The 24,078-nt window shown below is 51.7% G+C and overlaps 1 protein-coding gene across 4 annotated transcripts in view; it reads right to left on the reverse strand.

The window, feature by feature from the left end:
• Positions 1-4,020: 4,020 nt before the first annotated feature.
• The window catches only part of LRSAM1 (leucine rich repeat and sterile alpha motif containing 1), a 28,927-nt gene continuing 8,869 nt past the window's right edge, over positions 4,021-24,078 (reverse strand). For 3 of the 4 annotated variants that reach the window (XM_069771363.1, XM_069771367.1, XM_069771364.1), the window contains 20 exons: positions 23,440-23,508; positions 22,601-22,685; positions 21,106-21,227; positions 19,829-19,919; positions 18,733-18,863; positions 18,048-18,077; positions 16,869-16,991; positions 16,640-16,779; positions 16,135-16,179; positions 15,028-15,098; positions 14,149-14,248; positions 13,119-13,206; positions 12,302-12,376; positions 10,681-10,761; positions 8,307-8,402; positions 7,616-7,714; positions 6,672-6,803; positions 6,162-6,243; positions 5,700-5,848; positions 4,021-5,164 (listed from right to left, as the gene is read on the reverse strand). In XM_069771363.1, the coding sequence (XP_069627464.1) occupies positions 5,039-5,164; positions 5,700-5,848; positions 6,162-6,243; positions 6,672-6,803; positions 7,616-7,714; positions 8,307-8,402; positions 10,681-10,761; positions 12,302-12,376; positions 13,119-13,206; positions 14,149-14,248; positions 15,028-15,098; positions 16,135-16,179; positions 16,640-16,779; positions 16,869-16,991; positions 18,048-18,077; positions 18,733-18,863; positions 19,829-19,919; positions 21,106-21,227; positions 22,601-22,685; positions 23,440-23,508 (1,935 nt within the window). In that variant the 3' untranslated portion in view covers positions 4,021-5,038. The remainder of the gene's footprint in view (positions 5,165-5,699; positions 5,849-6,161; positions 6,244-6,671; positions 6,804-7,615; positions 7,715-8,306; positions 8,403-10,680; positions 10,762-12,301; positions 12,377-13,118; positions 13,207-14,148; positions 14,249-15,027; positions 15,099-16,134; positions 16,180-16,639; positions 16,780-16,868; positions 16,992-18,047; positions 18,078-18,732; positions 18,864-19,828; positions 19,920-21,105; positions 21,228-22,600; positions 22,686-23,439; positions 23,509-24,078) is intronic. The other variant, XM_069771366.1, reaches the window with a different exon arrangement.

Here is a 24,078-nt window from a genome sequence, read left to right on the forward strand (position 1 = left end):
CTTTAGTTATCTGTCTCTATGCACTTGAAAACTGATTCTGCTCTGACTCAAATCAGGAATAATTTGATCTAGAAACTCTTCTGGGAGTGTTCTTGCTGTTAAAACCCTCTCCTGGGAAAGGAGAGAAGGCCCCTTTGTGCTGTGACTGTGGCTCCTCAGGCTGTCACGTTGTACTGTGTTGGTGTGAGAAGCTGAAATACAAAAGATAATGGTGGTGTAGGCAGGGATCTACTTGCTGGTCTTCTGTCAGGCTTTAGGGGAGAGGGACCTTGGGCATCTTGCAAGGATGTGCAGCAGCCTGCAGCTGGCTCTGTGGATGCAGGAGGGTGCCTGCTCAGCAGGTGTCCTAGCTAAATCGTGGCTCTGCTTTGCCTGTCTGCTCTGGGCACAGATTGGGGTGCAGGAGTTGAAATTTGAAAGTTGTCCCTATAAAAGCAGGCACAGCAGGTAACACAACCGATTCCCCACGTTGGCATCTCCCTAGACCCAGGCCTGTAGCTCCCAGGTTTTTTTTCTGGCTCAGTCTCAGGACCTAAAATAAATTATGTTTGTCCTCTGTGCCCATGTGCACGCCTGCCTTGGGTGCCGGAAAGGAGAACATGAGAAAGCTCTGGGCTTGCTTTGGGGACAGCAGGCTCTAGGCATCATGGAGGTGCTAGGTCCTGAGGAGGGGGCTGATGCTGTCATGGGGGGCTGAGAAGGGGCTATTTCTGCTTCTGGGTGCTGATCTGTGGCCAGGAGATGGGTGTACCATGGAGGGAGGGACCTTGCTGAGGATGTGCCTGAGTGGGCGTTGCTGGGTGGAGTTGGGGCTCAACTCCTGCTTCTCCCAGGGGCTGGGGGAAGGTGAGGACCCCCTCCTTCATTCCTGGGCCGTGGTTATCACACCCAGTCCCTCCCCTGCCTGCTGAGAGCAAAGGTGGTGTGTTGTTCTCGGTGCAAAACTCTCCCTGCCTCAGATGCACAGAAAAACAACCAGAGACAGCGCTGGGCCCACATCTGTCTTTAATGTCTTGTGTCTCTGCAGGGCTATGCCCCTCCTCAGCTGCCTCGGTCCCTCTGCGTGCACAACACCGGGCTCTCTTCTCAAGGGGAAAAGGCTTTTTAAATTGCTTTTGAACAGTTTCACCCACAGAAAAGCACTATGGGACATTTCCCATCCCTTTTTACCCCATCCTTGCTGCCTGATGAGATGGACTGAAGCACAATCGGGGGAATTTTCCAGCCTCTGGGACCGTGACATCAGCAAGCGTGCGTGGTCCCATGCCGCGACTCCCGCTGAGCTGCCGCCGCAGGGTCCGGAGATGCCAGGAACATTATGAACACAACACGAGCACAGCCACACCCCAGGGGGTAAAGGAAAGCGCTCCAATAAGTTAATTTTTAGAGAGTCTGATGCCCTGGGGCTCATGTGTGGGGCAGCCGAGTGTCCTGCAGCCCCCGTGTGCCTGGGCTGGATCCTGGGAGCCCTGGCCTTAGCCCTCTCCCTGCCCGCCTGGCTGGGGCTGAGCTGTCTGTGGCCTGAGAAGTCCCTCACCCACCGCTGGGTCCATCCTGGCTGCCCCAGGGGCAGCAGTAGGGGCTGCTGCAGAGTGGAAGGGGAGCCCCTCTGCCCCATCTGGACCTACTTGAGGAAGACGAGCAGGAAGAAGGTGGAGACGATGAGGACGAGGATACCAGCGGCGAAGCCGAGGCGCAGGTTCTCCATGGAGGCAAGGGGGGGCTGCGTGTCCAGCAGCAGCCCCCGCCCCAGCAGCCCCAGCACGAAGGTGCCGGGTGCCTCAGAGCCACGGCGGAGGCCGCAGGGTGACACCATGCCGCTCACTGCGAAGACAGGGGCATGAGCCGTGCATGCCACCTCCACAGCCACAGAGCGTGCCGATGCTTGGCGGGTGTCTGGAGGGGTGATGCTGCCTTCCTCCTCCTCCTCCTCCTCCTCCTCCCCACGTGGGGTCCCTGAAGCTGGCATCGCCCCAGGACCACCCAGAGCCAGCTCGGGCACCAGCGTCACCATCCTGCAGAAGGGGCAGCTGACGAAGGCGACGGTGGCAGCGTGGCACACCAGCTTGCGCAGGCAGTTCAGGCAGAGGGAATGGCGGCAGGGCAGCTGCTGGGGGGCTCGGCCCCCCCCGGCACCCCAATATGCCTCGTAGCAGATCCCGCACTCCCCGCTGGCCTCCAGCCCTGCCGCCATGGCGCTTAGGGCGAGCGCAGCCTGGCTGCCGCTGCTTTTGAAGGCGGGAGGTAGGTGATGGCCGTGGCCGGGGAGGTGTTGGGGGGGTGGGCAAGGGTGGCCACCCCCCGTGCTGAACTTCAGTCTGGCCCCAGGGTGCCCAGTGGGCACTGGACCGACACGCTCCTCCTCCACCGCCCTAGGTAAGGGGCTGCCCCCAAAAAAACCTGCTTTTCTTCCCCTTCCCCTTTCCAAATCCATTATCTCAATATTTTCCAAGCAGAATGGGGGGGGGGGGGGGGGTTATTACTGGTATTTTATTTTGGGATGGGCTCAGCAGTGAGGGACAAGAGCCCCCCCCATGCATCCATTTCATGCCAGACCTGGGGCATATGTCTCACCTGGCAACCAACTCAGGGTTCAGGTCAGCCTGGCAGGCAGGGACATGCCGACAGCATGAGATGTTTGCCAAGTAAAGGGTGGCTGCAAACTACTATAGCCCCTGCGCTGCTGGAGGTTGGATGTGGGTGAAGGACAAAGATTTTTTTTTTTTTTTTTCCCATTTTTTTTTTTTTCCCCCCAATCTCTGAAAATGCCTGAGCACAGCCTGGCGTGACACAGGGCATGACTTTGTGGGGACAAGCTGGCAGTCCCCAGGCTCCCAGGTGATGCTCCAGGGGTTGTGGTGTCTCCATACATGGCTGAGGGGGGTTGGCCCTGGAGCTACATGGGGCTGCAGTGGCCCTGGGGACGAAGGGCAGCCCAGCACTGCCGATGGTCCGGGAAAGACTAGCACTTATTTACGGGTAGGCAGCGGACCTTGCCCTGAGCTCCTGTCACTCATTACCACCCCCCCAGCACAGCCTGGGGGCACAAAGGCAATCGGCAGTCACTGAGGGGATGGGATGGAGGGGGCAGTTTGCAGCAGCGCTGCTGCTGAGCAGATCACAGGGCAGCCAGCAGAACTGGGGTCCTCTCCTCCCTCTCCAGCCGCAGATGCAGGGCTCCCAGCGTGGTCCCTGGCTGCCCTGGGGGAGCTGGGTGCGGGGTGGGGGATTCTGCAGGCCTGCAGCTCTGCAGAGGATGGCTGGGACATACCACTGCTGTGTTCTCACTGTGCTTCATCCGCTGCCAGGTCGGCATCTGATTCCTTCCTCCTCCCCGATCCTGGGGAATGCCAAGCAGCTCTGCTGCCTGCACCCCAGCTGGGCAAGGGGGAGCAGGGAGGGTGCAGGTGGGTGAGCCCCTCCAAGAGCCTTCCTGCCTTCATTAGGGCATCCTTGCCAGGGCCCCCCCCTTACTGCACTCCAATTACCAGCTGCTCCCACGTGTGTCCCCCTTGCCGGGTCCCCACCAAAGCACCCAGCAAGTCCCTGGATGGGACCTACTGGCTCCTACGTGCAGCAGCAGCTCAACACAAATGCAGAGGCTGCAGCAGGGAAATGTCCCCGGGACTGTGCCAAAGGGCTCAGCCAGGGCCACACCGACCTGGTCCCACTCTACCGCTGCGGCACGTCCCCCAGGATTGCGGGTGGCACACTGCACTGCGCACCGGCCACCACCACCAGGCCATGCACGTGGCCCGCATGGACGCTCTGCACGAGCACAGCACACATGAGGTGACCCTAGTGGAGGGTTCAAGCTCTCCCGCTGCCTGGAAATCCCCAGGGCTGCTCTACAGCGAGCAACACCCTTGGAGAAGTCCAAGATCCTCAGATTGTCCCCAGTTTGATGTGGGAGAGGAGGAGGTGATGCCGGGACAGCCGGGCACGTGGCAGCTCTGCCACCGCTCCGCAGCCTCTAGCTTTCAAGTGTCCTCCCCCTCCAGAAGGAAAAAGGCACCAAACAACCACCAGCAGAAACCAGCTGCTTTTTATTAGCTTTTCCTGGGGGGAGGGCTGTGGTGGGACCAGGCTTATCTCTGCATTTTATACTTCAAGGTCAAGAGAGAAAAGACCACTGGGATTGTTACTTATTAATGTCGATGGAGACCTACCCACATGCCAATGCACAGAGGCAATGCAGAGCTGCGCCAGGCACAGCCCCAGCCCACCCGCTCACTGCTGGACTTGTGCTGGCTGTCAGGTGGCAGCAACACTTTCTGCTCCCAGCGTGTGTTTTTTGGATGAGGGATCCCACTGGCCTCCTCTGGCCTGAGTGAGTCCCTCAAGTCCCGGAGCTGGGGCCGTTGCAGACTCTCCCCTACAACACCAGCACAAATTTGGGGTCAGAGAGCTCCTCGCTCTGCTCTGGCACCTGCTGCCCATGGCTGCAGCCCCAAACACACTCCTGTGGATCTCCACAACAGAAGCCCCAGACCTTTGTCATGACATAGGTGCAAGGCACTGTCAGCACCCCAGAGCATCGCAAGCCCCTGGCTGAGTCCTCCCACAGGAGATTCACCCACCTCTGGGCAACAGGTCTCGATGCAGGAGCACGGCAGTGCTCCCGGCCACAGCAGGGGAGCTGCAAGGTCACGGTGGCTTCAGAGATGGCATTAACTGTGTCCCTGCTGAGTGAGGGGCATTTCTGAAGGCAAATACATTAGCCAGAAAGGAGGGGCCACAGGTGCACCCAGTTCCATCACCCAGTGCTCCCAGGCAAGACGATGCTGGGTGGGCAGGAGGAGGGGATGCAGATGAAGAGGGAACCCAAGGCAGAGGCTTAGAAGCCATCGGGGAACATGGTGGATGTTGAGACTCCTGGGTGCAGCTGGCAGCCAGCCCGGGGCTGTGCACGGGGAGAGCAGTGCTGGTCATGCTGTGCAAGTGTCTGTTTAATACTGACACAGAGTAGGAGAGGGGCATCACCCCAGGAAGGGGTGACAGAGGCAGTGCTGGGCAGCCTCGCCATCCTCCACCCTGTCTAGCTGCTGTGGAAGATGCGGATGCGCTGTGTGATGTCCTTGCGGCACAGCGGGCAAGTGTGCAGCTGCTCACAGCAGGTCTGGCAGCAGCAGACATGGCCACAGGGCAGGAAAATCATCTGGGTCTGGGGGAAGAGACAGAGGAGAGGCCATGGAGAGTGCTGCTGTCCCGTAACACTCATCCCAGCACCACCATACTCCAGTACAGGAGGAAATGGGGCTGGAGAAGATGGGGATCACCTGGGGTGTCACAGCATGGGAGGCAGAGCCCTGAAGCCCAAGCCCCATCCCTGGGCACAGCCCACTGCTGTGTGTGCATGAGGGTCTGCGCTGTGCCAAGAGCACAAGTGGAATGGGCCTGAGGGAAGAACACGGGTCAGGGCTGGACCAAGCAGCCCCTCAAATGCTTCCCACGGCTGCTCTGTGGACAGACTGGCACAGGAGCTCGGCAAACTCCTTCCCAAGCCTGCAAGGAGCCCTGCCCTGCTATGCCCTCCTCTCTGCTGCAATGCTTAACCCAGGCTGTGCTCCGGAACTGGAGGGATGAGCATCCAGGCATTGCTCAGGGCCAGGCTAGGGACACAGATACTGGGGGGATGTGCTGGATGCTGCCCTCACTCCACCCCCTGCTCCAGCACTACACATGTGCCAGGGTCTCACCTCCTGCTCCATGCAGACAACGCACTCCGACTTCTTCTCCTCCCACTGCAGCGGGGGAGCCATCAGGACCATAGGGCTAGGAGGCTCCTCAAAGGGAGTGCTGGGCTCTGGAGCTGCAAGGACCTCAGCATCCACCGTCCTCAGCAGCTCTGCAACCACAAGCAGGAATTCTGAGCACCAGGAGAGCTGCCCATCTCCTACCCACCTGGCATGCATGGGGATGGCTGCAGGCAGATGGGTGCTCAGGGCTCCAATAAATAGGAAAGTCAATGGGACCAGCTTGACAGTGCACCCCGACTTCTGCCAGCACTCCCTGCCCTGCCTCTCCTCCTCACAGACCAGCCCTGCATGGCTCCACTCCCCAAAGGGAGGCATCTGGCCCTGCAGATCTCTCTGTTCAAGGCTCAGGTACCTGCTGCGAGTGTATGTATCAAAGACCAGGCAGAAAAGAACTGGTGGTACCTGGGATCATCTTGGCCACAGCCAGGATATCCTGAGCTCGCTTGAGGATGGCACGCTGCAGGCCAGTCTCTGTCACGCCGATCTGTGGTGCAAGAGGAGGGCTGTTAGCTCTTGGAGGGGAAAGGAGACTTATGTCCCAAAGGGGACACTGCGAACGCTTGGGCCTTGCTGGCAAGACCCGGCCATGCCAAGGGAAGCACCTCCATTAGGTGTCAAAGCCAGATAAGGGAATTCCACCAGCGCCATTTCTATTACAAAGAGCATCTGAGGCATGTTGAAAGACAGAGCCAAACTACAGCTCTCCCTGCAAGTGCTCTGGGAGAGCTCTCGCTCACTGGGACAAGGCACAGAGCAGCACTGGCACCATTCCTTGCTGGGAGGTGACACAAAGGAGCACCAACACTCCCTCCTGCCAGATCTGCCATGGGCATAGCCACGAGCATGGCTGGGCTCAGAGAAAGGGCAGGTTCAGTTGGTGTTGTTCTGCATTGTGTATCTGCTGTCTTGTACCTTTTCCAGGTCACTGGCAGTCATGGTGCTGAGTGCTTGCAAGGATATTCGGTGGTGTGCAAAGACTGGCACGTACTGTTCAGCAGACAGCTCGATTAAAAGGTTCACCAGCTGCTGCTCCAAGCCCTCTTCCTGCAAAACACAAGGTGAGCTCCCAGACTTCGCTCTCGAGAACAAACACAGGGACAGGGAGCAGCAAGGCAGGCAGCAGTGTGCTCATTCCTGCCCTCTGCCCTGCTCGAAGCATTCTGCATCCCTGAAGACACTAAAGCTCAAAAGCCCAACAGCCGGAGGAGCTCTGGCCCTACGTGTCTCACGAGCACGATTCAAAACACTGTGTTTTGGGAAGAATAAAACATAACCGTTTTCACAGCCAATGTCTGCAACAGCACCTGCTTTGCAAACTCGAGCTGATATGCAGCACAGGCAGAGCTCAGATCCATCCCTTTGTGGCCACCCCCGTGGGTATTTTAACAGCACAAAGTCCTGGCTTAATACGTTAGGGCAGGAAAGGACAGGAAGTTGGTGCATTCAGACAGATTTACAGGGGAATTTGGGGACCCAAGCAGAGCTGTTTGGGTGCTTAGCCGGAACAAAAAGCCCTGCCTGGAAGGGGCTCAGAGTGAGTCCTCTGCTCCTGGCAAGCAGTTTGAGGGTGGGATGGCAGCTCCTGGTGCCAGACAGCTGAGGTGTTGGCTCCTTAGAGACCTGGGCTGCCCCATAACCTCCAATGTACAGGAATGAGAGAAGGCTGCTGGGCAGCCCCGCTCAGAGCACGATGGGCAGCCCGGGGTCTCCCTCAGCTTGTCAGCCTGTGCAAGGGGTCTGTGCCCTGCTCCCTTCCTTAGCTGAACCTGTGGGTCCAGGCAAGGCTGCCTTCGCTCCCCCCCATGCTCTGCAGAGCAAAGCACAGCTACAGTGAAAGCATTAACTGCAGCAACGACCTGGAGTTTGAGGGAGAGGGGCTTCTGGTTCAGCAGACGCTGGTACTGGATCAGCCAGTAGTTCTCCTGTTTTGTTTCACTCTTTGCCTCCATTTCCAGCTGAAAAACAAACTCATTCATTCAACAGCCCAAGATAACGTTGCAAGCAGTATTTAGGGTAGCCCGAGTTGGATGTGTAGGAGGGGAAACCAACAGCCTGGGCTGCGCAGGGCCAGTTCAGAGCACTGCGATGGGTACAGCTATGGTAGGATGGACTTTTCTGGCTTTCTGCAGGCTGATCCCACTTTGATCCCCTCACTCAGTCTAGGGTTGTGCATCCCTCTGGTCACTTTGCCCCAGACACTGGACATGGTCTCCTGAAGCTCAGGAGAGTCTGCAGGTCTCCAGGATTACAAGGCCACACACAAGGACCTTGTGGGATTGTGATCATCCCTCCCTATGACTCCCTTTCCTGATGGGGAAGATTGATGATGATGATGGTGCCTCATGCTGCACCAGGGAGTGATGCTAACTGGGCCCCCAAGAGCTTACATTAGCACTTTCTGAAGTTAAATTAGTCTCTGGATCTGGACACAACCCCTCAGAGCCCTCCTCTGCTCCCCTTTATCCCCATGCTGACCCACAGACTCTCTCCATGCAGCCAGCCCATGCGCTTCCTCATCTAGAGCACCTCATTAGGGGCCTTTGTTACCAGTATTTGTCGCAGTTCTTCTTCCCTTTGCTTCTTTTCTTTGAGCAGCTGCTGCAGCAGGTAGCCGAGTGCTTGGCGTTGCTCTGTGATCGTCCCCTGCAACAGAAGGACTCTGGCATCCACATCTCCATACCATATAGCTGCAAGAAATCACCCTGCCCCGATTTCCAGCAAAGCACTTACCATATCCAAAACAGTCACAGCAGATGTGGAAGCCCTGTGCTCCACAAGCCCTCAGACCAGCTGAGCAGACAGCCTGAACCCTCTCCTAGCAGCTGGCATGGCAGACCCCAGCTGCACCCATTTCTTTTGGTCCTGCACTGACCATTACCTGGTGTTGCCAACCCCCAGCACATCCCTGGCAGCCCCAGACTGCGCTGGCCTGCAGCAGCTCTTCATCACTCCGTCAGAAGTTCAGTCAATGGCATTACAAGTGTTCATGGTCCCCCTCCTTAACTGAGAAAGACCACCTGAAACTAGGTCTAGAAGCCTGCAGGTATGCAGGACAGATAAGGTAACAACCTCCCCGTGCCTTTGGAAAGCTTGCTTTCATTGGGGTCTCGCAGCAAGCACTGCCAGGTACCAGGGCAAGGTAAGTGATTGCTGCAGCCACACCGCTGGGAAGTGAGGAGCGGTTAATTGTCTCAGGAACGTCAGACCATGTGGCATCTCTGCATGGCTCAGTCCCAGCTAGCTCATACCTGCTAGGAGGGTCGTTAACTGAGCAGAAGCCAGTAGTCATCGGCCACAAGGCCTTCAGATGTCCACGGACAAAGGGACAAGATGTTGTTAAGGGGCTGACCTCCTAAAGAACAACTGCGGGGAAACCTTCACTGATTTGCATCTGGACCCTACACAGGGACAAGGTCCTCTGTTTAAGCAGGAGACAGGAATGCCTGCCTCTCACAGGCAAACCCCACCGTTAGCTGATGCTGTGCCCTGACAGAGGCAGGAAAGCTCTGCTGCGTCAGGACCTCTGCAGAGGTCAGAGGGACAACTAACGACACATGGGAGCTGCTCCGGGCGAGAAACTCAGGCAGCTTCAGCTAACCTTGAGATGAGCTCTCCTGCCCACTTGCACTGTGAACACGCCACTGGGATCACTCTCCCAGAATGACCTCGCAAGACACTGGCGCAAACGCCTCCCTTTCTCAGGGTGTTTTTCAATGCTTCCTGCTTTCCAATGATTTATCAAGTTCTTTACTAAAGCATCCGTGTATTGGGGGAGGAAGCAACTGTCTGCTGTACGGGAGGTACCCAGCATGACTGCAGAAAAGCTTCTGCCGAAGCACTTTGTGGGCACTTGTCTGTGCACTGGCCGGGGGGGGAGGCTCAGTCACAGCAGGGAACCTTTGGGCTGTAGACCACCAAATGGCAGGGGGGCATCCAGAGATAAAGCTGGTTTTGCCTTGTTTTTTAGCATCAGGTGCTGAAGTTGCAAACGTACCTGCTGGGCTGCAGACAGGTACGAGGGCAGAGCTTTGTTTTCTGCACTCCCCTGGAACTCCTGTGGTCACCTAACAGGAATCACCCAAGTCCAGTGTCATTTGAACTACATCTGCCTGGGGTTCCTTGGTCCTTCCTGCATGAACTTCGGGCGGTCCCCCACCATCAGGCCTCCAACACTGCAGCGTTATATGGAGGAGCTGCATGAATTAGGGTAGCATAACCCAAATCTTATACTTCAGGGTGTCCAGCACAGGGCTCAGAGCCAATCCTGTCTTAAGTCAGTGCTTAACAGCCTGCTGGGTGCACTACCCTTGAAAAGTATATGGTGTTTGCTACTGATTTTGGGCTCACTAAACAGGTGACCTTATCTGGCAAACAGCACACACAAGAAAACAACTGATGCAAAGGCGTAATAACAAAACTTAAAGCCAAGCTGCTTAAGCCAAACTTGGTATTTCTCAATGTGTGACTGCTGATGAAGTCAGCCCATCAAATGGTGGGATGGTGGGGCAGAGCAGCCTGGGAGACAAGGCTTAGAAATGAAGGGGGAGAGCTGACAGCTGTATTTAAAAACAAAACACAACACAAAAATTTAAGAAGACATGCGATGCACGGCAGGCAGGTGTTTCTGGAACAGCCAAAAGGATCGCAAAATCCTTCCCCACCCAGCAAACCTGGAACTGCCCATTGCTATCAGGGCCGGCTTGTTTGTCTCTCCCCTGAAAATGCATCAAGATGTTTAGGAGCAGCAGCAATGTTCCCATGTTACCATGACAAAAAGGGTTTTGTGGTGTCCTGTGGGTAAGTACCCTTCTGACTAAGCGTAAAACCATCTGGAAACTGCAAGGAGCAAAAGAAGCAAGTGGAGCTTTTGCGATCCCAGAGCAAAGAGAGGGTGGTGGGGCAGCCCCAGAGCCCTACATACCTGCAGCGTCTCTGTGTCCAGTTCTTGCCTCTTTAACTCCAGCTGTGTCAACTGCAATAACTCTGTTTCTATTAATTTAATCTAAACAGAAGATGAAACATTTTTTACTGACATTTGAAATTACTTTAATTTATGCTCTTTTAAAATGAGGTCTAACTGCTGCCCTGGGAGGGATGGCACTGCAGAGCCACCCAGAAGTTTGGGAGCCTGCTAATGCCCTTCTGTGATGCATGCTTTTAGGGTCACTCTTTGTCTTTTGCCTGAGGAGCTGTGTTCCCCACTCTCTAGTTGTCTCTCTACTCTAAACACCTTCTGTTCAAGTCTAGAAGCACATTGCAATCAGTTTGTTCAGCCAAACCTTTTGCAGCCCCTCTGGAAGGCAGCAACTGATTGTCAAAGTCCTCCTAACACCAGGGCTCAAACTGCAGATCAACTGGGGCAGGGTCCTGGTTTCTAGATGGTCCAGCAGATCCCATAATGATACGTGCTTTTTCAGGTGGGGCAACTGAGACACAGAGAGGTGAAGTGAGTTGCCCAAGATCCCACAGCAAAGCCAAGATGGAAGCCCAGCTCACCTATCTGCCAGGCCATCTACCATCCCCAGGCCACGCTGCTTAATGTGTGCCACTGACCACAAAATCCCTGCCGACACCGGGGCTCTGCAGCAGGCAGTATCCAGGACTCCTGCTCATTCACTGCCTGTGCAGGATGCTGGTGAGGTGGGATGGATTTTAACAGTAAAAGGTCCAGCTATGGTATCAAGGAACAAACTCCCTTTGTTCACAGAGCAAGTGCAAGCAAACTGCAGGGCTCTTATTGATGAACTCAAGCAATGGAGAGTTGTTAGATTCATCTCCTGGATTGCGCACGCACAATCCAAAGGTTTCTAGCAGAGACTGGTCACTGAGTGACTCAATATATTCAAGCTCTTAAGCTTATCCACCAACTGCTGACCCAAGACTTTTCTGCTAGTGTCAGATCACAAGAGGGAAGATTCTGGAGCACCGTGTCAGAAACCAGCCACCCATCTTTGTGCATCAACCACCACTACTTTCCCATCTTCGTGCATCAACCACCACTACTTTCTCCACCAGCTCTTGCTCTTCCCCCCGACTATCGCATTGCATCTTCTGCAGAATGGAGCTCAGAAAGGCAGGCCAAGAATGGGAAAGAAAAGGTGAACTTATGGCACAAAGTGCAGTTCCGATGTGCTGGATGGAGATGCAGTGGACTCATGTGGAAACAGCAGCCCTGCTGAGTACACAACCTGAAGGAAATCGTAGCTGCAATTGCAGATCACCCCCACAGAGCCAATGCAGGTCTGTCTCTAACAACCACTCTCCAGCACTTCATCCACATTAGTGCTGAGATGACTGAAGCAATTCCACTACTTCCACAAATCTAAAACCTGCACTGACACTCCCTCCTATGGAGCTGGGAGACTGTAGTTTAACCAATACTGCCCAATGCTTTGTTACGGAGCTTTTAGCAATAAAAGAGCTCTTCATTTCCTCCAGACCCTGCTCTACGCTCACAGCACTTTGATCTTCCTCAGAAGTGTCTCATCGAATGGCGGTATGAGCTGAGTTCCTGGCAGCTCTTTCCTCCGTTGCTGACTCACCTGGTTCCTGATCTGCCTGTGCATAAGATCCTTCTTCACCTGGAGAGCTTCAAAGGCAGCTTTCTGCATCTCAATCTAAGGGACAGGCAAAATCCTGCTTAGTGAGGTTGTTGATGCAGCTGCAAATGGACTAAGAAACCCTGTTACCTTGCAGTGACTCATGTACAAGCACCTGAACACTGCTTCCTCTGGGCAACAGTGTCCCGATTACACCGTGACTTAGATCCCACAGTCCCAAAAGGTAAAACCCACTTTACAGACAGACACAGAAGTTTATTCACGTTCTTCAAACACACATTTTGAACACACTGCATGAACCCCACCTCTCATTTCCAGCAGTGCTGAGCACCCAGGCTGTGCAACAGGGCATGGCTGCCCAGCACTTCTGAAAAACAAGCTGCAGAGGTCTCAGGTTCAAAATGAGGTATTCAAAAGGAGCAGAGGCTTTGAAAATGCTTCCTGTAGGCAGCCTGTCCCAAGTCACCCAGGCAACCTGCCAAAAAGACAGGATTTCTGTCTCAGAATCCTCTCTATTTATCATCAGACCAGTTTTGCTTCCCACGGTCTGTGCTACTGTGTCTTCTGAAAATTTGCTGTCTAGTTAAAAAATAAATACATTCTTCTTGCAACCACCCAAGTCAGTTTGTTAGAATACCAGAGATTCTCAAAGTTTAGCACGTAGTGTTAAATAAAATAACTTTTGCACGCAGCCCAGTCACTGCTGCTCCTGTGCTCCTGTAATCCACTCAATCCTGCTTTTGCATGCAGTTGCTTTCCCATGATCCCCCCCCCGCAAGCAGTTTGCTCCCTTGCCTACCTGCTGCAAGATCTGACTAACGGCTTTGTTCTGATCCAGCTGTTGCCAAGCCAGGATTTGCTGGAACTTCTGGTCCATCTCAGCTAGGCTGCAAGAAGATGGATTTGCCATGGAGTTACTGCTGGGTCTGAGACTCTTGATGCAAACAAGAGGAAAAGCGGACAACAGGGAATCCAGGAAAGGTAGAATTTGTTATTGAACAAGGGTGAAGAGCCATGGCACTGCACAGCTGAAAGCTAACAGATTTAAAACCTCCTTCCCCACAACCAAACCAAACCTGCACCACAGACCAAGACAGAGCAGAAGCACTGCTACCTGCATGTGCACAGCTTGAAGTCCAAACAGGGGCTGCTGCTGCCCCAGCAAGCTGCTCAGGTGATGAATTTGCACGTTGGTACTCTGCACTGGAAAGGGTGTGCTGATGAAGGAGACCCAGACAATGTGGCCATATATTACCTGCACTTGCAGGTAGGTCCGTGTCTGCCCACTGCCCTCTGTTGGGCAGGTCACAGGCACACAAGGTTGTTTCTGTTCAGTGCCAGACACCACCAGATTAAAATTTCTCATCTTCTTGTAAATAGAGCGAGCCAGAGATGCTCTCTGTACCTATAGCAATGCAACAAGTCCTACATATACACAAACAGCATCCTTGAGACAACCCTGGGAGGAGAGGAAAGGAGTTCTGTGCTACAGTTTGACACTGAACTGGCTAACAAAACAGGAAGAAGACCAGTCTAATTTCATCCTCCATATTTAGCAAAATGTATAAAGTAAAATAAACAGTGTAAAAAAGTAATAGTTCATCCAAAGTATGATTAATATGCATATTCTTGTGGTTAGAAGGTGGTTCATTTAATCAAGTTTGACAGTTTCTTTAAATTGCATTGTCACCTGCTCTTACACAGCTGTCCTGCTGCATTCCAGTGGCTGCAGGAGTTCCTGGGTGTATATATGGGAATTACACTGGAGACTGCTGGAAAGAAAGGGACTTTACAACAGTACCACCAGCCCCAGACACCTCCCACTGTACCTGGAGCAGGCCTGGTTGACAAGGTCTTGCCGACGAGACTCGTAGGTCATTTGGATGAGCTTGTTCTTGTAGCTCTCAGCCAGCATTTGTTGCATGGCAGCTAGAAGACAGAAGTGCTGTCAGTCTGCATCAGGAGCGGGTGTCTAGAATAGGTGCTCATCTACCACTGCTGCTACAATCACTTGCAATTAACAGTGCCTTCTCTCTCATTTCCAACCAGTCCTTGCTTTTTCCATTTCATCCATTCAGAGCAGACTCATTCAGCTGCAAGAATCGTAGCTATTTATTGGGAAATTAGCTGAGCAAACTCCACTCTGCCTGTGCTCACATCTCTTCAGCGCTCAGAGGAGCCCTGTCACTGCCTACCGACCCTCAGGTGGGCTGCAGCTCTGCCTGTCCCACTGCGAGTAACCCATCCTTGGGGCGACAACACACACCCCATTTCCCTTGAAACCCCTGCAGATCTGTTCCTGGTCATCATGAGCAGAAAAGGCTCCCTTGCACCATTCTTTTTTACTATACGCCTCCTGCTTCATTAAATGGATCAGTTAACATCTGTTTGGTACCTCTGAAATATGAAGCACTTTGCGTGTTTATATCCACTCTCACAAACTCACTGTGTGACATGCTATAGCTACACAGGGACCATAGCTTGCACCTCAAGGGGAACCGGCAGTGAGCTGAAGGTGGAAGGAGTGGATCAGATATAGTACATGTGCAATGCTACCCCCTACAGCTCTGCCCCACTGCACCAAGCAACACAGCAAGAATGTGTGCGTGACAGAGCATCTCCCACATGGTTGCCACTTATTCCATACATCTCCAGAGGAACCAGGTCTTTCTTGGACCTTACCACCCCAAGGAGTTGTCTGGACTTACAGGCCACTTCCTTTCTGCGTAGATGCTCCGTCTCCTCCTGTGTTATTGCCATCAGCTGTTCCATCCTTATTCTGCCAAACAAACAAGAACAATTCAGCCACTCCTTCAAACAAGCACTCTTTCACTTCTCCTCCACCCACTCAGCTCAGAGCCTAAAAGCGGGGCAGATTCATCCTGCCACCTGCTCAGGAAAGCCATGTGCTTATCAGAGACACAAAAGTCTCGGTGATTTCTTGGTAAGGAACCTCTAAGACTGTGGGAGACAACATAAATTTTGCATGAAACCATGAGGACAATTGCTTCTTAGACTGGAAAGCTGATCTTTCTGAGAAACAGAACACCTATGCAACGTGCATACACTCTCACCAAACATGATGCCAGTCCCTTTTTTTGCTTTCCTTTCTCTTGAGGCTTGACAAGGACTTTAAAGCTGACCTAAGTGAGCAGTGCCACTGAAAGCAGCAGCCTGGCCTCCATTCCCACCTCACCTGTCCTTGTCCCAGGACAAACACACACAGCACCACTTAACAGATCAAGAACTGGTGTGGCTGGAAAACCATCTGACATACAAAGGGATAATCTTCAGCCAGGTCAGTGTCCCCATCCAGCTTACTGTGCCACAGCACAAACAGTTGGCTGAAGGGAGGGAGCAGCATATAGGCAGGGGAGAGTTGGGGACAACCACTTTTGGTGGCAAAGCTAGCTCAGACTGTTGGCTGAATAGCAGCATTGCTTTCAATGTATTCCTCCCAGCCTGTGCACATTACTGGACCATCTTCATAAATGCCTTGCTTAACAACAGATGTAGGATTTCTATTAGTCCTTGATAGTGGAATACAGGGTTTTGTTCCCCAACTCCATAGCTAAGACCATTCAGAGATGAAAGAGAGGTAAAATCGCCATCCCATGGGGTTTGCCAGACTGGGTAAGACCAGGCACATCTAGTCCAGTGTCTTGCCTCCAACGGTGACCAGAACCAGCTGCAGGTATGAGATGAACCTCCCCTGACTTAAGGTGGATTCAGACTGGTGGCTCTGAAAGGAAGGTCCCAGCCCTCCTCCTAGCTTCTTGCCCCTTTCTAGAAGAGCTTATTTCAAGGAGACTCACCTCTCATTCTCCAAGGATTTCAGAATGTCTGAACTTTGTTTTTGCCTAAAAAAGGATAAAACAAGAGGTTTTCATCAAGCTGAGCAGGACATCCTACTCCCCCAGAGGGCAGAAAATGACTTTGCTTCTCATGCACGGAAGAACAGCTTTAAGCAGGCTGGTAACCTTGCGTCAGCACCAGCCCAGCAGGAGATCCAGCAGATCTAGGCAGTGGTACCTTCAAATACTTCAAATTTGCACCTTCCATGAGGAATTCAAATTTTTTCCACAGCACTGCAAAACTCTGACAGCACACATATGTGTGAAACACAATTTTTTAAGGTGTCAAATTCCACTTCCTTTAAATGGGACTTTGGCAGTTCAACAGCAAAGGCACCAGCAACAGACTTCAATCCTGACGAGTTCCGTAACACTCAGAAAGCGCAAAATGAACCACTCAGAATGGGACAAAAAAACACAAGCCCCCAAGAGAGAGAGATCACTGCAAGACACCCCAGGACCCTACCTCTTGTTGTCCTCTAGCAGCTTCTGGATACGGCTGGCAATGCCTTGCTCCGCTTGCTTCAACTGCTGCAGCAGCTTCAGGCGTTCCTGCTCCAAATAGCGCTGGTGCTTCGTCAGACCCTCCTCCAGCTTCATCTGGTCCTAGGCCAAAGCAAGAGAGAACCAAAGGAGAAAGTGGTCAGTTTAAGAAAGGCAGTGTCTTGTACAGGGCCTGCCCAGAGAAGACCTACTTCTCTCACTGTCTGCAGTATCTCATCCTTCTGACTGTTGATCTGCTGAACAAGCAGAGCATGTTCTCTTTGCCCCATGTTCAGGCGCCGTTCAAATTCCAGCTTCTCTTGCATTTTTTTTTCCTGAAAGGAGCAAGAAGAAAGATGAATGCCAGAAATCAGTAGAGTACCGGCTCTGCTCCTTCCCAAGCAAGAACAAATTCTGGAAAAAAACGTAAAATGAGGCACAGTAATCCCCTCGACTACAAGTAAGCAAGCCTAACGGCAAACCGGATGCTTGACTAGGGGATGGAAGCCAAAAATTGTGAACCCAAAAACTGTGAAGCAGAAGCTGCTTCTCTCTTTATGACAGTCTCCAAACTCCCCACAACTCTTTTCAAAGTCATGAAGCCAAAGTCGCTGGGCATCAACCCATACAACTGAAACAGCTGATACAAACCCCCAGAGGGAAGACAAAATTAAGGTCGTGTTCAATTCCAGATGGCAAGGGGACTCCCTTGTCTGAGGACAACAGAGTTAAGGCAGCAGCCAGCTACGAGCAGCTCTAGCCAAGGGGAGAGGTGAACTGCATGACAGGAGCTTCTGATTATTTCAAAGTGAGCCTTGCACAGGGGAAGAGACAAAGACCAGTGAAATAAAAAGAGCAAACTAAAAATGAAGCCAGGTGATGGGAACGGAGGACAGAAACAAGGAACGCTAGGAGAGAATAGGAATGGTGGCACTATGAGCCAAAGGGGCAAGGCAGGAGTCACTGAGGGGCTGGAGTTCAGGGCATGGACATACTGAGCAGTCTGGGCATGGACTGCTCACACACGTCTGCCCACCTCATGTGAAAAACAAACTGAGCTTTCCGCACAGAGAGTCAAGAAAACTGCCACCTGGTGTGAAAGCCCCCAGATCCAACTCTGCAAACACAGACTGATGTAAACTGGAACTGCTCACTCACAAGAGAGACTGCAGCTCATCGGCTGTGTGTGTCAGACGAGTCAGCCACAGACTCGCCCACACTCCCACTTGCCTTCTGCAGTGAGGAGTGAGCAGCTCGGGGTGGGGGGTCTGCAAGAACTCAGTTCTCAAAACATTCAGTTTTGGCTGAGAAACCGGATAAAGGGAGGTAAAACAATAAAAAAAAAGTGGAGCTATTCTGCAGACAAAGCATTTTCAGGGGTTCATCCTTACCTTCCTCTTCTCATAATCCAAGAATTTGTTCTGAAAAATAAGCAATATCAGCAGACATTTACTCCCAGGAGCAATATTTTGTATATATTTTTAGCCCACATTCTATCTTCCCCTAACAAAGACATCAACCAGAGGCACAAGAAGGTTAACATAGCCACAAAGTCCTGTCATTTATGCTTCTCCAGGGTCAAAGAAATTTACTTTGTATTTGCTAAACAGCACAGCAATTAGCACAGCTTATCATAATTACATGCCTAGCTTCACCTTTCACAGGTAGGGCTGGACATGCCTTAGCACTTGGCTGGGAATCACAAGGTTTTTCTGCAGTTTGCTGTCCTCCCCCAAAAATGCATGGATTACCATGCTGCACACACTGTGTCACACTGTCACCCCTGTCCCTTGACTGCATCATTGCTTTCAAGGACGAAGACAGTTCTTTACGATGTGTGTTCCAGGAGTCAGCAGTGGTAACACCATCCCCAGCTGTCAGGGAGGAGATGAGCCACCCACACCCACAGTGCTATGCCTGCTTCTGGGCACTGATGCTCTCTTGACCTTAAAAGACACATCTCGTGGCAGGGAAGGTGATGAGGGATGATGTGCTAAGTGCTGTGAGATCCACCGATGGAGCAGAGAGACAAATCCAAAACCCTCTCACACAACTTCACACAAAGTGGAGCCTCACCTGCCACTCGCTCTCCTCCTCCAAGTACTTATGCACTGCCCTGTCCAGCCCATCCACTGATGTTCCTCCTCCATCACTCTCCAGCGTGGGGAGTAGATACTGCGAGGGAGGGTAGTATGCAATTCCACATTCTGGAAGGTATCAGACACAAAATGGGAACATTTAGTGCTTAAACCTCTTTGGCAGCATGGCCAAGGGTTGGCTGGTGTGTGACACTGGTTCCACCTGTGCTCCCTCTCCCCACACACAGATGAGCACCCAAAAGAGCTCCTTCAGCTCAGGCAGGCTTAACAACAAGAAGCTCTGAGAGGAGATAGTGCCACCCCATTTCCACCAGGAAGACGATCAAAGCTAACCTGCTCAGAGAGAAATGCTTCCTTCACATGGGTACAGGCATGTTGACTTCTGCAGGGCTGCAAATGTTACTGCCCATATTAAAGTAAGTTCTGACTGCCCTTTTATTTCAGGGATTCGCACAATGTCTGGCAAGGTACTTCCCCTGCATAAAACCTCTTCCAAACCTTCCTGTCTGTATTAGACTCAGTGTTTACAAACTCACAGCACATTACCTTTGTCCTCTGAGTTTTCCATCTGGTTTCATCTTTCTCTTAACAAACCATCAGTCTGCAGCCCCCAAGTCCTTTCTCATAGAAAATAAGGGTAGAAGGGACCTTGAGTGACTATTGAGTCTATCTCCTTGTCCCAAGGCAGCTATACCTGGACAATGCCTAATTCTCCCACTTGAGAAAATACAAATGAGAAAACGAAATCACAGGGAGATGCAATGGCTTCTTACACTCACTCAGACAGTCTCTGACTCAGCTATTCTGGTGTTTTTACAAAACCATTATAAATTTGAGTTTGACAGCAAGAAGCAAGTCTCAAGGAAGGACTCCTGTTTTGCTGTCTACCAGTAAAGACACATAACTCACTGACCAGCCTGCCATGTGTGCAGAGCATGAGAAACCACCCCAAGCAGAGCCAACCCGATGTTCGTCCTTCATTAATACAATCTTTGAACATGCCACAGCACCTAATGAGAGCACAGCACAGTCCCCCAAGTTCTCACTACCATCCACAGACTCTTCTGGCTTACCTTTGCAGAGGAACTGCTGAATGGACTCTGTACCTGCACTGCAAATATCAGGTGATGGGTAGGTCATGGAAGAAGCATCCAAGGTCAGCGTCTCCAAAAGAGAACACACAGAGCTGCAGGTTATTCTAGTGGCCCAGCCAGAGTCCCACTGCAGTTATCCTTGCAGCTTCCCTAAGTTTCATTTATGGAGTGATAATTTCATGTTAGCCTAAATATGAGTTTGTATTGAATTTCCACTGGGTGTTTCGACACCTTTCAGAGGTGACTCCACTGTCTCTTACTTGGGAGCTTCTGGGCTTCAGTGGAACATCTCCCTCATGCAGACATGTCTACTTTGTGTTTAAGTACAAGAGGGCACGGCACTTCTTGATTACAGAAATTTTCTACTAATTTCTGTGTGCTGAAGCCCTTAAGCATGATCCAGGGAAGGGATGGTGATACAAAGAACACAGAGAGAAGAGGGGTACCAATAAGAACAAGTGGAAGGACCACTTGCTGGTTTGTCCTACTGTGGCCACCAAAAGGACCTAATGTTGCCTCCTGTAGAGAAGGGCATAGCAGGAAGGCCTGGAAAGGAACCACTTTATCAAGCACAGGGGAGCAAGCTGCACAGATTCCTCACCTCAGAAACTGCCCACAAGAGAAGTGAAGCCTAATGCTGTGAGAGCACTTATTCACATCCTCCATGCTGGTGTCTGAGTCAGCCTCATTGCCTGACATTTGCACAGTTCAGTACTGACAAGTTTGGCAGCCAGAAGGTAACACATCCATAAAAATCTTGATGCTTGTTCCATTTTGAATGTGCACTCCAGGGAGCCAGAAACCTACAGAGGCTGACGATGAGTCAAGAGATCTCTCACGGCAATGGAGGCAAAAACCTCCTTGGAAATATCCCATCTGCTCATTTAGAATCAGCCTTGGTGGAAAGCGGCTGAGTCAACCTGAGCCCACAGGCACAGTTCATGCTCTGAGAGACAGCCCTGGCAGAAAAATACCTGGGGGTTCACTCCCTGTAGATTACTTTTGTCATGATTAAGCCACGGCAAAAAGTGATCAGAAAAGATCAAAGCAGGAACAGTATGCAAAAGCTATTTTGGACACCAAGAACCACATATAGCCTTGTTACAATCCCCCACAGTGGGTCCTGCCCAAGCCCTAAAAATTCACTTTCTACGCTAAATTTATTACCGTATTGAGCAAGTAGGAAGGGAAGCAGCCTGCAGCAGAACAAACAGCCTGCAAAGGGGAGAGACAGACACAGCTGGCTGGCTGCGTACCTCCAGCGTGCGGATGTGAGCCAGCACCCGTGGCAGCTCTTGCAGCATGTTCTCACTGATATCCAGAGTGCGCAAACTCCGCAAGCCGCTCATGGTAGCAGGCAGCTCCTTCAGCTTGTTACCTAGAGAAAAGTCATTTAGTACCACATAACTTCTCCAAAGCAGGACCCAGCAAGTTCATCTGCTGGAACACCAAACCATAATCATACGTATGACTCATTTTCTATACTCTACTACCGGGACGGGGCTGTTGTGGGTCACACGAGAACTCCAGAGGCTGCCATTGCCCACCAAGGCAAATGGGCATCAATATCTACTTGCACACAGCCCCACTGCACAGGTCCAGCAGTGGTTCCTCACACCGAAACGAACTTCTCAGCTGAGGTCACTGCTGCAGGCTGGATCTGTGCTCTTCATCAGGAGAATATTCGTAACATGGAGTCTTCTTCCCTTTGGTGCAAGTACCAGAGATGGGAGAAAGGGGACTGAGTGTGGGACTGCACATCTAGGGGTCAGAGGCCAGGTGCTGCAGACAGATACAGCAATGAACTGAGCTGCACTTCCAAGTTCCTTGCCCTCCATTTCCTTCCCTGTTTCAGCAACAGCTCCCTGTAACAAAGTCTCCTTTTTCTCCCGAATTTATGGCACTGCATATCTGGAAAATGCCCAGGAGTCTTGAAAAGAGGTATGGTTGTGACCTTTGTGTTAGGGCTGTGCAAACCTGGTGGGGCTACACAGGCTCACGTCACCGAGCTCCGGGTGTCGGTGGACTTAATTGTAATTCAGTTTATCCAGGCTGACTGCTCTGCTTGCTTTACTGAACTGCTTCTGCCAAAGACCTGCTATTTTTCTTACACTTGAATCTGCACAGACAGATTTCTTGGGTTGGTCTAAATCATTACCCAGAGCGGGGCAAACCCTGGCCTGGGACTTCTCTTGCAGGGCACACACAGCGCTCCCAGCCCGAGGGGGGTCTCATGCTCCCGGAGGAAGATGTGTGCCTCCAGCCCCCTTGGCTCCCCTTGCTGCAGGCATGAGGCAGCTGGGGCTCTCAAATGCTGTCCGTGTGCAGGCACACAAGTAAGCTTTCAGCTGTTGAGATGGGGCACGATGGCCCAACAACCTCTCCTTTGAGAAAAGGCAATGAGCTGAACAAAAACATCATACGGAGCAAGTTTAACCCAAGAGCCATGAGTTGAACCACATGGCAGGGAACCAAGGCAGACAGTGTGTGCATTCGCTAAGAAGCAGCCAAACAACCCTAGTTACTCCAAGTAACTCAGGGAATTTTTAGGAAACATTTTCAGCTTAGATGATTTCTCCTGCCTTGCCAACTATTTGAATTCAAATCCTTTTTGTGTTCTTCCTTAGCGTTCATAGTGTAAACCATTTGGTGCTTGCTTTGGTTGAAAGGAATAATTACTAATGCAGCTCAACACGACCTAGATAATAAATGGTGCTTTGCCCAGAGCACCGCAAGAAACGTGTGCCATACCTTTCAGATTGAGCATCTGGAGCTGGGCAAGGTCTCCTATAGATTGTGGAAGACATTTTAAAAGATTCCTTTCAAGGTTTAGGACCTAAGGTATTAACAGAAAAAATATTCAAGATATTCTTTATATAAGTCTCAGATCTTCTACACATCCGTGCTGTTGGGACTACTTTCAGGCCCAGAAGGACAACTTGAAATTGCTTTTAGACAATACTTTCTAGGTTAAAAAAAAAAAAAAAAAATCCAGAAGCCCTGGATACAGGGTACATCTAGCTACCACATGCAGTGAGAAACCCTGTTCACAGCCAACAGCAGCAGTAGGTGCTGCACCCAGATGCAGGAACAGGGAAGCAGTGTCTTTCCCTCCACGGCAGCACTCCCCCACCCCGGCTCCCACAGAGGAGCAGCAACTGAACCTACAGCTCACCCCGAGCAGAGGGGACCCTCAGTGTCTGCTATGACACGCTGCACTGAGTTCTCAACATAATCACACAAGGGAGAATGGTAAAACCTGAATATGTTGGGAAATCAGCGGGGCTGGAAGCTCCAGCTCTGCGTACTTATAGCACCTGCTTGGCAGTGGGAGCCATTTGGACTGACAGCCCTTGCACTAAGCAGGGACTATATAACTCAGCATGCCTGCTCTTCTCCCGCTCTTCTGCTCTCCCTCTCCCACAAGCCAGTTCAACAGTGACAGTCAAGTCAATGGGATAGATCTGACAATATCAGCACCATCACTTAAGTTGTGATTAATTATAAAACAAATAGCAGTAACCCCATATTCTTGCTGTCCTGTAACATGCCCTTTACAGACACTTGGGATGCAGCTGCAAATCTTTTACCTGAAGAGATGTCAGCTGACCAATATCAGCAGGAAGCGATGCCAGCTGGTTGTCATGCAGGTCTAGAACCTGGAAGAGTAGATGATTGAAAAGAAGTCATGGTGCAAGAATGAAAGGTCAGGAATTATCTAGCAATGAAAATTACTTTCCTTCCAATGGGGCTTTGAAAAGCAGCTTAAGTTTTCAAAGAGACATAGGTACTTAATTCTTGTAGGTCTTTTGAAAACTCAAGCCTCTATACGTCAATAAACAAGCAAAAGACTAGGGAGACCAGTGACACCAAGGGAGCTGTTCCACAAAACTGGATGAGCCAACTGGATAAATCATCTCCATGGAGCCAGCCTGGCAGAAAAAGACATTTTCTGCAGGATCAGTGAGCTGAACTGCTCCAACACCAGTGCTGGCACAGGGAGAGGACAGGACTACACCTGGAGACCCTCCTCCATGGGGAGAGGTGAGCTGCTGGAGTGACTCTGCCTCTTGTGGAACCACAGCACAAGGGTGGTGGAGCTGAAAGCCCTCAGCATTTGTATGACAGGTACAGCAATACAGCCCCACCACCCATGGTCACCCACCACCAGTTCCGTTCACGTTCACATGACCCACCAGTGCAGAGGAGAGATGGATTTACCCCATAAC

This window comes from Haliaeetus albicilla, chromosome 26 (assembly GCF_947461875.1).
Source record: "Haliaeetus albicilla chromosome 26, bHalAlb1.1, whole genome shotgun sequence".
In the NCBI taxonomy this organism is placed as follows: Eukaryota; Metazoa; Chordata; class Aves; order Accipitriformes; family Accipitridae; genus Haliaeetus; species Haliaeetus albicilla.